Below are 15,104 nucleotides of genomic sequence, written 5' to 3'. Positions count from 1 at the left end.
TACACACACGGCTCTGCTCCGCACACATTACACACACGGCTCCGCTCCGCGCACATTACACACACGGCTCCGCTCCGCGCACATTACACACACGGCTCCGCTCCGCACATATTACACACACGGCTCCGCTCCGCACACATTACACACACGGCTCCGCTCCGCACACATTACACACACGGCTCCGCTCCGCGCACATTACACACACGGCTCCGCTCCGCACACATTACACACACGGCTCCGCACCATCCTTCTCTATGACATTAGACATCATCCAGCACAGCAGAGTCCTGCAGACACTGAGAACCCTGGAGCTCCGCCCCCTGATCATGTGACTCCTCCCCATGTGACTGATCACATGACGGTGACGTCACACAGGTCCTGTCCGCACACGGCGGCTGCTCTGCAGGTGGAGGTGTGTTGTGAGTGCTCGGGATTGTTAACCCCTTAGTGTCGGGCGGGCTCTGCGGTTCTTGTTGGGCGCCGGTCACACATTGCGGATCGTCAGTTTCTCTTTTCGTCTTGTTTCTTTCTCTTTATATAATGGTCCTTTGTGCAGATCCGCGGCACAGACTCTCCCGTTCTCCATCCTGAGCCTCCTCCGGCTGGGAGTGCTGGGGTCTCGGCGCCGCGTCCTCTCCTCCTCCGCGGTGTTCCTGGTGCAGAGGTCCCGGCCGTCACTGAGGCTATTAACCCATCGCCCCCTGGACAGTTTCCGTCCCTTTCCCGTTCTGAGCTGTGACTGACGGGCTCCATCTTCTCGTGTGATGGGAAACGTCCCGAGTGCAGGAAAATAGCGGAAAACACAAGCGATTCCGCACTTGTTGGGTTATGTGCACACGTATCTGTGAGGGCTGCGGATTTATCGCGGATTCTGCTGCGGTTTTCTATTATGGACCAGGTGTACACCCGCAGCAGAATCCGCACAAAGAATTGACATGCTGCGGAATGTAACCCGCTGCGTTTCCGTGCGTTTTTTCCGCAGCATGTGCACTGCGGATTTCGTTTCCCATAGGTTTACATTACACTGTAAACGCATGGGAAACCGCTGCGGATCCGCAGCAAAATCCGCAGCGTGTGAACAGAGCCTTATTGTTATTTCCCACGTTCTCCGTGGTGAACGTCAGCGGATCCCATCCCCCAGACGCGGTGACGGCGCACACATCACACCTGTATAGTGGTGTTTTTTATTTTTTTTTTAAGTGTTGAAATAAACTCAGAAATTTGCCATTTTTTGGCTCCAGGGTCGTTCAGGGATTATTTTTGTGCCACTATATCAGTGGTTGTAACCATGGATACCTAAAGTCCTGCAATGCCTGCACATGAGGAAAGAGATGTAGTGAATCAGAAGAACTATACTACACTACTAATCGGAGGTATTTGCTAATATTATTATTACACCTGCTCCATATTGGGATAGGATCTCGGAGATGGGAATACCCCCTGTAACTGCAAATACAGATAACACTACAACCACAAGACGGATTCCATCACCAGCTATCGGTGTGATCAGTATAACGGCGCCGATCGGACACTGTGTGTAGTGACTGAGCACAATCCTGCTGACGTTACAGGGACTCGATCCTCCGATTGTCCTCCCGCTTGGTCTAAACACAGCGCTGCGCTGTATACTGACAATCAGGATCATACTTGACAGAAGCGGGGGTCTTCAGCAGACCACCAGCCATCATGGCAGCCCATCGGCGCCTTGTGATGAGGGTAGATTTACCAAAAATATCAGGCCGGATTCATTATTGAATTTGCTCCTATTTTTTATAATTTCTATTTTTTAAGCCATTTTTTCTTTTGCTCAATATTCTTCTTTGACCTCACACCTGTCTTGATGTGTATTTTCCGCTCATCCATCGGCTTCGTTCCTCTGTTCACCTTTGTGATTGCTGTTTTTGGTAACTGGATTTTTGCAACCGATTCTTTATGTGAGACTTTTCAAAAAGTCTCAATTTTTAAACCACTTCATTCGCTTCACCCACTTCATCAACTTTCCCCACTTCATTCACTTTCCCCACTTCATTCGCTTCCCCCACTTCATCCATTTCCCCCACTACATCCGTTTCCCCCACTTCATCCGTTTCCCCCACTTCATCCGCTTCCCCCACTTCATCCATTTCCCCCACTACATCCATTTCCCCCATTTCATCCGCTTTCCCCACTTCATTCGCTTCCCCCACTTCATCCATTTCCCCACTTCATCCATTTCCCCCACTACATCCATTTCCCCCATTTCATCCGCTTCCCCCACTTCATCCATTTCCACTTCATCCGCTTCCCCCACTTCATCCGCTTCCCCAACTTCATCCGCTTCCCCCACTTCATCCGCTTCCCCCACTTCATCCGCTTCCCCCACTTCATCCGCTTTCCCCACTTCATCCGCTTTCCCCACTTCATCCGCTTCCCCCACTTCATCCATTTCCCCCACTACATCCATTTCCCCCATTTCATCCGCTTTCCCCACTTCATTCGCTTCCCCCACTTCATCCATTTCCCCACTTCATCCATTTCCCCCACTACATCCATTTCCCCCATTTCATCCGCTTCCCCCACTTCATCCATTTCCACTTCATCCGCTTCCCCCACTTCATCCGCTTCCCCAACTTCATCCGCTTCCCCCACTTCATCCGCTTCCCCCACTTCATCCGCTTCCCCCACTTCATCCGCTTTCCCCACTTCATCCGCTTTCCCCACTTCATCCGCTTCCCCCACTTCATCCGCTTCCCCCACTTCATCTGCTTCCCCCACTTCATCTGCTTCCCCCATTTCATCCGCTTCCCCCACTTTATCCGCTTCCCCCACTTTATCCGCTTCCCCCACTTTATCCATTTCCCCCACTTCATCCGCTTCCCCCACTTCATCCATTCCCCCCACTTCATCCATTCCCCCCACTTCATCCATTTCCCCCCACTTCATCCGCTTCCCCCACTTCATCCGCTTCCCCCACTTCATCCGCTTCCCCCACTTCATCCGCTTCCCCCACTTCATCTGCTTCCCCCATTTCATCCGCTTCCCCCACTTTATCCGCTTCCCCCACTTTATCCGCTTCCCCCACTTTATCCATTTCCCCCACTTCATCCGCTTCCCCCACTTCATCCATTCCCCCCACTTCATCCATTCCCCCCACTTCATCCATTTCCCCCCACTTCATCCGCTTCCCCCACTTCATCCGCTTCCCCCACTTCATCCGCTTCCCCCACTTCATCCGCTTTCCCCACTTCATCCACTTCTTCCGCTTCCCCCACTTCTTCCGCTTCCCCCACTTCATCTGCTTCATCCATTTCCCCCATTCATCCATTTCCCCCACTTCATCCGCTTCACCCACTTCATCCATTTCCCCCACTTTATCCATTTCCCCCACTTTATCCATTTCCCCCACTTCATCCGCTTCCCCCACTTCATCCGCTTCCCCCCACTTTATCCGCTTTCCCCACTTCATCCACTTCTTCCGCTTCCCCCACTTCATCCATTTCCCCCACTTCATCCATTTCCCCCACTTTATCCGCTTCCCCCACTTTATCCGCTTCCCCCACTTCATCCATTTCCCCCCACTTCATCCGCTTCCCCCACTTTATCTGCTTCCCCCACTTTATCTGCTTCCCCCACTTCTTCCGCTTCCCCCACTTCACCTTCCCCCACTTCATCTGCTTCCCCCACTTCATCCGTTTCCCCCACTTCTTCCGCTTCCCCCACTTCACCTTCCCCCACTTCATCTGCTTCCCCCACTTCATCCATTTCCCCCACTTCATCTATTTCCCCCACTTCATCCGCTTCCCCCGCTTCATCTGCTTCATCCATTTCCCCCACTTCATCCATTTCCCCCACTTCATCCGCTTCACCCACTTCATCCGCTTCACCCACTTTATCCATTTCCCCCACTTCATCCGCTTCCCCCACTTCATCCGCTTCCCCCCACTTTATCCGCTTTCCCCACTTCATCCACTTCATCCGCTTCCCCCCACTTTTTTTCCGCTTCCCCCACTTCATCCGCTTCCCCCACTTCATCCGCTTCCTCCACTTCATCCGCTTCCCCCACTTCATCCGCTTCCCCCACTTCATCCATTTCCCCCACTTCATCTATTTCCCCCACTTCATTCGCTTCCCCCACTTCATCTGCTTCATCCATTTCCCCCACTTCATCCATTTCCCCCACTTCATCAGCTTCACCCACTTCATCCGCTTCACCCACTTTATCCATTTCCCCCATTTCATCCGCTTCCCCCACTTCATCCGCTTCCCCCCACTTTATCCGCTTTCCCCACTTCATCCGCTTCCCCCCACTTTATCCGCTTTCCCCACTTCATCCGCTTCCCCCACTTCATCCGCTTCCCCCACTTCATCCGCTTCCCCCACTTCATCCGCTTCCCCCACTTCATCCATTTCCCCCACTTCATCTATTTCCCCCACTTCATCCGCTTCCCCCACTTCTTCCGCTTCCCCCACTTCACCTTCCCCCACTTCATCTGCTTCCCCCACTTCATCCGTTTCCCCCACTTCTTCCGCTTCCCCCACTTCACCTTCCCCCACTTCATCTGCTTCCCCCACTTCATCCATTTCCCCCCACTTCATCCGCTTCCCCCACTTTATCTGCTTCCCCCACTTTATCTGCTTCCCCCACTTTATCTGCTTCCCCCACTTTATCCGCTTCCCCCACTTCATCCATTTCCCCCACTTCATCCATTTCCCCCACTTCATCCGCTTCCCCCACTTTATCCGCTTCCCCCACTTTATCTGCTTCCCCCACTTTATCCGCTTCCCCCACTTTATCCGCTTCCCCCACTTCATCCATTTCCCCCACTTCATCCATTTCCCCCACTTCATCCGCTTCCCCCACTTCATCCGCTTCCCCCACTTTATCCGCTTCCCCCACTTTATCCGCTTCCCCCACTTCATCCGCTTTATCCATTTCCCCATTTCATCCGCTTCACTCACTTCATCCATTTCCCCCACTTCATCCATTTCCCCCACTTTATCCGCTTCCCCCACTTTATCCGCTTCCCCCACTGTATCCGCTTCCCCCACTTCATCCGCTTCCCCCACTTTATCCGCTTCCCTCACTTTATCCGCTTCCCCTACTTTATCCGCTTCCCCCACTTTATCCGCTTCCCCCACTTTATCCGCTTCCCCCACTTTATCCGCCTCCCCCACTTTATCCGCTTCCCCCACTTTATCCGCTTCCCCCACTTTATCCGCTTCCCCCACTTCATCCGCTTTATCCATTTCCCCCATTTCATCCGCTTCACTCACTTCATCCATTTCTCCCACTTCATCCATTTCCCCCACTTCATCCGCTTCTCCCACTTCATCCGCTTCTCCCACTTCATCCGCTTCCCCCCCACTTTATCCGCTTCCCCCCCACTTTATCCGCTTCCCCCCCACTTTATCCGCTTCCCCCACTTTATCCGCTTCCCCCACTTCATCCGCTTCCCTCACTTTATCCGCTTCCCCTACTTTATCCGCTTCCCCCACTTTATCCACTTCCCCCACTTTATCCGCTTCCCCCACTTTATCCGCTTCCCCCACTTTATCCGCTTCCCCCACTTCATCCGCTTTATCCATTTCCCCCATTTCATCCGCTTCACTCACTTCATCCATTTCCCCCACTTCATCCATTTCCCCCACTTCATCCGCTTCCCCCACTTCATCCGCTTCCCCCACTTTATCCGCTTCCCCACTATATCCGCTTCCCCCACTTTATCCGCTTCCCCCACTTTATCCGCTTCCCTCACTTTATCCGCTTCCCCTACTTTATCCGCTTCCCCTACTTTATCCGCGTCCCCCACTTTATCCGCTTCCCCCACTTTATCCGCTTCCCCCACTTTATCCGCTTCCCCCACTTTATCCGCTTCCCCCACTTCATCCATTTCATCCGCTTCACTCACTTCATCCATTTCCCCCACTTCATCCATTTCCCCCACTTCATCCGCTTCTCCCACTTCATCCGCTTCTCCCACTTTATTTGCTTCCCCCCCACTTTATCCGCTTCCCCCACTTTATCCGCTTCCCCCACTTTTCACACTTTCCTCACTTTTTACACTTTCCTCACTTTTCACACTTTCCTCACTTTTCACACTTTCCTCGCTTTTCACACTTTCCTCGCTTTTCACACTTTCCCCAACTTTTCACACTTCCCTACTTTTCACACATGCCCTACTTCCTCCACTTTTCCCACTTCCTCCACTTTTCCCACTTTGCACACTTCCTCCACTTTGCTCACTTCCTCCACTTTGCACAATTCCTCCACTTTGCACACTTCCTCCACTTTGCACAATTCCTCCACTTTTCCCACTTTTTCCATTTCCCCCACTTTTTACACTTCCCTACTTTTCACACATGCCCTACTTCCTCCACTTTTCCCACTTCCTCCACGTTTCCCACTTCTTCCTCTTTTCCAACTTTGCACACTTCCTCCACTTTGCACAATTCCTCCACTTTGCACAATTTTTCCACTTTACACAGTTCCTCCACTTTGCACAATTCCTCCACTTTGCACACTTCCTCCACTTTTCCCACTTCTTTCACTTTTCCCACTTTGCTCACTTCTCCCACTTTTTCCACTCTTCTCCCACTTTTTCCACTTCCTCCACTTTAACAACTTCCTCCACTATTTCCTCTTGCCCCTCGTCTCCCTCTTTTCCCACTCCTCTTTTCCCCACTTCCTCCACTTTTCACATTTCCTTCACTTTTCCACACTTTCCCCACTTCCCCCATTTACCTCACTTTTCCCACTTCCCCCACTTTTCACACTAACCCAATTTCTCCACTGCTCCCACTTTTCCCACTTGCCCCATTTACCTCAATTTTCCCATTTCCCCCACTTTTCCCACTTCTCCTACTTTTCCCACTTCCTTTATTTTTTCCACTTCCTCCACTTTACACACTTCCCCCACTTTTCACACTTGCTTCACTTCTCCCACTTTTCACACTTCTCCCACTTCGTCCACTTTTCACACTTCGTCCACTTGTTCCACTTTGTCCATTTTTCTCACTTCCTCCAAAAAAGGCAAGTGCCTTTTCCCACTTTTTCCAGTTCCCTCATTTATGTCTTATGTGCATTACACTATGATGTCATTGATAACTGGGGCGTTTGAGGCTCCTGAGCCCACCCCATACATGAGCCCCTCACTAGGACCTTCTGTTACATCATCCAACAGGAAGGGGTCAAACTCGCCAATCCAGAAAGAACACAACTTCTGCATCGGCATCTCCTAATATTATCTATACTAAGTGTCATTGCTAGGCGGTTTTATGTCATTTTAATTTTCTTCCATCTTCTTTCCATTCAGAATGAAGAGGGGCAAGACCAAGATGGCGGAGAAGTTATTAAACCTCACCCTAGAGATAATCCTCCATCTTACCGGAGAGGTGAGAGGTTCTGATGTCATCACATGACATCATTATCTATGGGAATAACAGGTGATATGACCGGAGAGGTGAGAGGCTCTGATGTCATCACTTGACGTCATTATCTATGGGAATAACAGGGGATATGACCGGAGAGGTGAGAGGCTCTGATGTCATCACATGACGTTATTATCTATGGGAATAACGGGATATGACCGGAGAGGTGAGAGGCTCTGATGTCATCACATGACCTCATTATCTATGGGAATAACAGGAGATATGACCGGAGAGGTGAGAGGCTCTGATGTCATCACATGACCTCATGATCTATGGGAATAACGGGATATGACCGGAGAGGTGAGAGGCTCTGATGTCATCACATGACCTCATTATCTATGGGAATAACAGGTGATATGACCGGAGAGGTGAGAGGTTCTGATGTCATCACATGACCTCATTATCTATGGGAATAACAGGAGATATGACCGGAGAGGTGAGAGGCTCTGATGTCATCACATGACCTCATTATCTATGGGAATAACAGGAGATATGACCGGAGAGGTGAGAGGCTCTGATGTCATCACATGACCTCATGATCTATGGGAATAACGGGATATGACCGGAGAGGTGAGAGGTTCTGATGTCATCACATGACCTCATTATCTATGGGAATAACAGGAGATATGACCGGAGAGGTGAGAGGCTCTGATGTCATCACATGACCTCATTATCTATGGGAATAACAGGGGATATGGCCGGAGAGGTGAGAGGCTCTGATGTCATCACCTGACGTCATGTTCTATGGGAATAATGGGATATGACCGGAGAGGTGAGAGGCTCTGATGTCATCACATGACCTAATTAACTATGGGAATAACAGGATATGACCGGAGGAGAGGCTCCGATGTCATCACATGACCTCATTATCTATGGAAATAACGGGATATGACCGGAGAGGTGAGAGACTCTGATGTCATCAGATGACCTCATTATCTATGGGAATAACGGGATATGACCGGAGAGGTGAGAGGCTCTGATGTCATCACATGACCTCTTTATCTATGGGAATAACGGGATATGACTGGAGAGGTGAAAGGCTCTGATGTCATCACATCACCTCATTGTCACGATAATGTAAAATACCATGGTCTGAGGGATTTTTGCACATGTGACCATGGTCCTAGACACACAGGCTGCAGTTTCGACCCCCCTTTTCTCCCCCCCCCCCCCTCTGCACTCGCACATACCACAAACAAAGCCCTATGGCTGATACACTGGGCAACTTGATACTAATGTGTGACCAGGGTGTGGCTTTTAAACTGTGGGCGACCAATCCTGTAAAGCCACTAACCCTCCCTCTCCCCTGCTATATAGTGTAATGGGAGACCAAGGTGCAGCAGCCCCTCCCACTAAAAGGAATGCCTTTGTCTCAAGACTCCGAGAATGTAAATTCTGCGAAAAGAGTGCATATCATTACTCAGCCCACTTAGTGATGTCACGACAAGAGGGCTTATCTTTACCCCTGCTGAATTGGGAGTTAGTCTTGGTCCAGGAAGCGAGCTAACATCAGCTCAGCAAAGCTCTGCTAATGCACCTGGATCTATCTCCTGAGCACACGGCTGCCATGCTGATTTGAAATGAGCTGAACGACCTGTAAGTGTGTTTTTCTTCCGTTAATCCTATTTTATTTTGTAATCTGTAATGTACGCATGTATTGTCTCCTTTATAATATCTTTTTGTACCTTGTAAACACTGCCTAATTTTTTATGGAGTAAAATATATAATTGCTGGCTTGCCTCTCTCTGCTCTATAACGAACTGTGCGTCCTCTGAGGTGAATTACACTACTGATTTGGGTTGGCTACGGACCCGTTAACCTTTGGCGCAATTGGAACTGGTGACAGCATATTTTGTTCTGTGCGTTTGGGAAGCTTTCTAGCAACGGCGGCGTTGTTAATTATTGTTCCCGCCTGAGCGGGAGTAGTTAACCGCCCTGTCTGCAGTGAGCCCAATAGCCAGTACATAGCAGGCAGCCTTTCCGGAGACCAAATATCCTAGGTGCAGTACCTAATCTGACCTGAGAGGGGCGCCAAAGAGCTGCAAGTTCCAAACTGGAAGTGGGATATAGATAAATCCCCTTCAGAACGAACCAGGGGCAACCAAACAACCCCGGTTCATGACAAATTGGTGTGAGTAGTGGGGACGATAGATATCCTCCCCGGGATCCCTGACATACTGCTGGGATCCGTGACATAGTGTTGGCAGCACGGTGTGAATCGTGACACTCATTATCCATGGGAATAACGGGATATGACTGGAGAAGTGAGAGGTTCTGATGTCATCACATGATCTCATTATCTATGGGAATAACGGGATATGACCGGAGAGGTGAGAGGCTCTGATGTCATCACATGATGTCATTATCTATGGGATTTACAGGAGATATGACCGGAGAGGTGAGAGGTTCTGATGTCATCTCATGACATCATTATCTATGGGAATAACGGGATATGACCGGAGAGGTGAGAGGCTCTGATGTCATCATATGACCTCATTATCTATGGGAATAACAGGGGATATGACTGGAGAGGTGAGAGGCTCTGATGTCATCACATGATGTCATTATGTGAATAACAGGAGATATGATGAGAGAGGTGAGAGGCTCTGATGTCATCACATGACCTCATTATCTATGGGAATAACGGGATATGACCGGAGAGGTGATGGACTCTGGAGATGTCTATAGTGATATTATTAATGTCTCCACACTCAGGATTACAAAGTAGTGAAGACCTCTAGTGATCAGACCTTTGTGTCTGAAGGACGGGGAGGAACCCTGAACCCAATTCCGGGGCCTCCACCTCACCCCCGGATACATGAGGACATCAATAACCAAAAGATCCTAGAACTCGCCAACAAGATGATTGAGCTGCTGACTGGAGAGGTGACGCTGCTGGGAATGCTGGGATATTATATAGGACAGCACTGGAGGATTCTGGGTGATGACGGTATCATTGTGTGTGTCAGGTTCCTATAAGGTGTCAGGACGTCACCGTCTATTTCTCCATGGAGGAGTGGGAGTATCTAGAAGGACACAAGGATCGGTACCAGGAGGTGATGATGGAGGAGCACCGGCCCCGCACATCACCAGGTAATAGACAGGGCTAAATTACACATTATTGTTTACACATTTTCCCTTTGTGGGGAATCAATCAGGAAGGAGAATCGGATAGGAGTTATCTGTGGCCTCCACCCACACCGTTCCCTTTTTGGAGGTCTTCTTGCTGTTTCTCTTTAGTTCTCATTTTGTCACTTTCATTTGCAAATAGCAATAACTTTTTTATATATCTGTTTTTTTGCTGTGTTTGTGAGATGTTGTCCATGTAGAGTAGCGGAGAGTGGCAAAAACAAAATCAATTAAAAAAAAAACCACATTCCCACCATTGTTTTTTATTTTATGACCTGACTAGATGATTCTTAAGTTTTTACCATTACAGTGATAACAAACACCTTTCTTTTTTTTTACAATTTTATTTGCTTAAAAAATCAAAACTTTGTAAATATATATATATATTGTTTTCTGCCAGACCCATATATATATATATATTTTTTTTTTTTCATTTTATTTTAGTTGATTTTGCTTTTGCAGTTTTGTGGTACATGCAATGTTTACATTACTGCTGATTGTCTTTTTTGTGCTTTTGCCACAATCAAAAAAAGTTTTACTTATACTTGTGTTTTTTCCTGTTTACAGAATTTACAAATCAGGTTATCAAATCTTGTGTCATAGATTGGACTTTTCCGGACGCTGTGATGCCAAGTATGTATTCATTTCTCTTTTTTTTACATTTTATTTTTGTTAACTGAGGTAAAGGGGGCATTCAGTTTTGTTTTTTTTTAAGAACTTTATTTTTTACACTTTGTTAGTTATCTGGGCTGAACAGATTGTGCCGCAGACAGGACCTGACTTTACCAGTGATTCACTAGAGGACAATACCAGGAAGTCTGGACGCCTTCTTGTATGATATAACAAAAAATTGTAAACACTAAAATGGGGTAGTAAGAGCAAATTAAATCTGTATAAAAATATCATATAATTAAAAATATTGAGACAAAACCCCAGTGAAAACAAAGAAAAGGAGTGGAAACCACTCATATGAGTAAAGGACAACCAACCATCAGGGCAAAAAGACCCAACCCCAGAAAAAGATCACAGAGCAGGGTATACGTATTATAATCATAAATCTTTATGATAAAGTTTATAACGGAGCTCCTGTACGAAGGATCGTGAATCCGAAACACGCGTCGGGGTGCGCTTTGTTTGGATACGGTGACACCATAAGGTACAGGAGCTCCGTTATAAACTTTTCCCTGTATATGTTCTTTTACCCTTTGCCCGGGTTATACTGTGTGGTTTAGCACTTAGTATATTGTGAGAGTTTCCCACACCAGTTTTACTCTGCAGGTTTGCACATTCGCACATATTGCACTTTAATTACATACTAGTTATTCCTACAACCCTATTACGGGTTACTTTCTACTCTTTAATATATTTTTTGCTCACGTCACATTTTTTACATTTTATCACTATATGGTCTCACAGTATTACTCTATTTGTCCCTTGGAGCCCTGATATATATACATATATATAATTTTTCCTTATTGGGTACACCTTATGCCTATATTGGTTGTTATATATAACTTTTTTGGACATTTTATCCCTGTTATTTTATCCAACATGTGCACTTTTATCTATGTGTATCACCACTACTAATAAAGATTTATGATTATAATACGTATACCCTGCTCTGTGATCTTTTTTTGGGGTTGGGTCTTTTTGCCCTGGTGGTTGGTTGTCCTTGTATGATATAATAAGACAGGTTATGGTACTAAATGCTGTGACGGGACGTTGATCTGGGGGACTATTCTGTACGGAATCTTTGCACTAATGGGGGGCCCCTCACCTCTGAGCTACCATGCACCCCCTCCCCTCTGACGTATTATGCAGCCCCTCACCTCTGACCTACCATGCAGTTCCTCCCCTCTAACCTACCATGAGGCTCCTCCCCTCTGACCTCACTATGCAAAAGTGCATTTAAGTAAAAAGATTTGACCGGCATTCTGAAAAATGAAACTTTATAAAAGTTTTAAAGTAGAAATATAGGTTTGTTGTTATATTCTTTAAGAATAATAAAATCACTTTCATTTTGCAGATTATTGTCCTGTGAAGTCAGAGGAACTTTGGCTGTCTTCAGATTTTAACGCTGATGATTATGGTGTTATACCTCCTATATATGAAGGAGTTCCCATTATCTCAGATATACAAGATATACAATCAACCCTTCACATCCAAGATTGGTCATTTGATCCTTCTACACACGTCCTATCTCCTGATTCACAGCAATTGGTTGAACAAAATAAAGGTCTCGTAAGGGATGTTCAACAGAAAAGAGTTCAGACATGGGAGAAGCCTTTTACTTGTACAGAATGCAACAAACTTTTTATCACAAAAGCAGGTCTTATTAGTCATGTGAAAACTCACATAGAGAAGAAGCCATATTCATGTCCGGAATGTTGGAAATGTTTTAAGTGGAAATCCGCCCTTATTAGTCATTCACAAATTCACTCACGGGAGAAGTCATATTCATGTCCACAATGTGGGAAATGTTTTACCTGGAAATCTGCCTTTGATAGACATAAGCGAATTCACAGACAGGAGAAGCCGTACTCCTGTTCACAATGTGACATGTGTTTTACCCACAAATCACTTCTGGTTAAACATCAAAAAACTCACACAAGAGCTAAGTCTTTTACATGTTCTGAAAGTGGAAGACTTTTTGGCCCAAGGTCAAGTCTAACTGAACATAAAAAAACTCGTAAAACAAAAGTATTTTCATGTCCACAATGTGGGAAATGGTTAACAAGCAAATATTATCTTTTGAACCATGAAAGAATACACACAGGGGAGAGGCCGTTCCATTGTTCAGAATGTGGGAAATATTTTAGCCAGAAGTCAAATCTTGTTACACATCAAAAAATTCACACAGGGGAGAAGCCATACTCCTGCCCAGACTGTGGGATGAGCTTTTTCCAGAAAATAAATCTTCTTAGACATCAAAGAACTCATACAGGGAATGAGCTGTTTACATGTAGTATATGTGGAATATGTTTTAACAAAAAGTCGGTTCTTACTGCACATCAGAAGACTCACGTTTAGATGTAGCCGCTTTCTTAGTTTTTAATAGTTTCATTGAGAAGTAGTGAAAGAAAATACAGCCGTTACATTCAGAATACATTCTTATTCCGTTCATGAGAATTGATCGAAATATAGTAAATAGAATCCAGAAACCTATCTGTGGTATATTTTACCGATCTGTAATAAATGTTGTATTTTATTCTTAAAGCTCCTTCTTCATCCTTTAATTTTTTAAAGATATTGCTTCAGAATCTGTGGAGTCGAGAGAGAGAGCTGGTTTGAGAATTGTACATAAATGCACATGATCTTTTCATCACACCGATCCAAACATCTCATCGCTACAATTTTATGCACTTGGCAAAGAGTCTAGAGGAGCAATATATAAGCATGACTTGTAAGGCTCATCAGGATGATACAAGAGGTGTATCTCAGGGGTTGTGGGTACTGCTGAGCTGACTACTTCAAATTCTCTTCACAAAGGAGCATTGCATGGTATGTAAGTCTCCTTACGATCGGCTTGGCACTCTCCTCAAGGAGAAAGGTTCCCCTGTAGACCCCAGTCAGAGGCCTTTCACATAGCCAAATCAGATCTCATGCTTTGCACCGAGGAAGGGCAACATTCTGAAACATGTCTGCATATTGAGACTCTGGTCTGGCTTTTATCCGAAGTCTTGTGGAAAGGTTCGATAAAGGGTCGATATTGACATTTAGGGTTACTACATCCAATAGGTGACACCAGAGATCAAGCCCTCTTCCTCACTGAAGAGGCTATTTGCATACTGACCACCTCCCGGAATTTATGAGATTTAGGGCGGACGCAGACGAGTGTATTTGCTGTCCAAGCGTAATCAGACAAAACATCGGCTCGCACCAGGACCAATGTTAGGGTATGGGGCCGTGCATTTGTCTGAAGGCAAAAATTGCATGCCTAAGTTTGATCTTACATTCGACCATTCAAGTCAATGAATCCGTGGAGAATATCGGACTGCACTCGGATGACATCTGAGTGTGGTCTGATTTCTGTGGCTTCACAAGATAGACATTTTTTCTCCATCTTTTCCACATCTGAGAGAATCCGATCACACTCTGATCAGAGTGTCATTTGCATAATCATCCGGATTCTCTCAAATAAGAAATTCTACAGCCTTCTGCTCAAGTTTCACCACGTGAAGGGTGAACTTTGAAGGGTTTCTGAGGGATGTTATTCTGGATTATCTCAATGAGAATAACTGTTTAACTCCATATCAGCATGGGTTTATGAGAAATCGCTCCTGTCAAACCAATCTAATCAGTTTTTATGAAGAGGTAAGCTATAGGCTGGACCACGGTGAGTCATTGGACGTGGTATATCTCGATTTTTCCAAAGCGTTTGATACCGTGCCGCACAAGAGGTTGGTACACAAAATGAGAATGCTTGGTCTGGGGGAAAATGTGTGTAAATGGGTTAGTAACTGGCTTAGTGATAGAAAGCAGAGGGTGGTTATAAATGGTATAGTCTCTAACTGGGTCGCTGTGACCAGTGGGGTACCGCAGGGGTCAGTATTGGGACCTGTTCTCTT

The 15,104-nt window shown here is 46.5% G+C and overlaps 1 protein-coding gene across 1 annotated transcript; it reads left to right on the top strand.

The window, feature by feature from the left end:
- The first annotated feature begins 371 nt into the window (after window positions 1-371).
- Window positions 372-13,752, top strand: LOC138659064 (gastrula zinc finger protein XlCGF26.1-like). The gene is made up of 6 exons (XM_069745879.1): window positions 372-412; window positions 7,293-7,371; window positions 10,123-10,293; window positions 10,377-10,500; window positions 11,104-11,169; window positions 12,563-13,752. The coding sequence occupies exons 2-6, from the start codon at window positions 7,294-7,296 to the stop codon at window positions 13,564-13,566; spliced, it is 1,443 nt and encodes a 480-aa protein (XP_069601980.1). The 5' UTR covers window positions 372-412; window position 7,293; the 3' UTR covers window positions 13,567-13,752.
- Window positions 13,753-15,104: the final 1,352 nt, after the last annotated feature.

The sequence above is a fragment of the Ranitomeya imitator genome, chromosome 1 (genome assembly GCF_032444005.1).
Source record: "Ranitomeya imitator isolate aRanImi1 chromosome 1, aRanImi1.pri, whole genome shotgun sequence".
NCBI lineage: Eukaryota > Metazoa > Chordata > Amphibia > Anura > Dendrobatidae > Ranitomeya > Ranitomeya imitator.
Note: the sequence above shows the minus strand (reverse complement) of the source record. Positions and strands in the feature narration are given on the sequence as shown.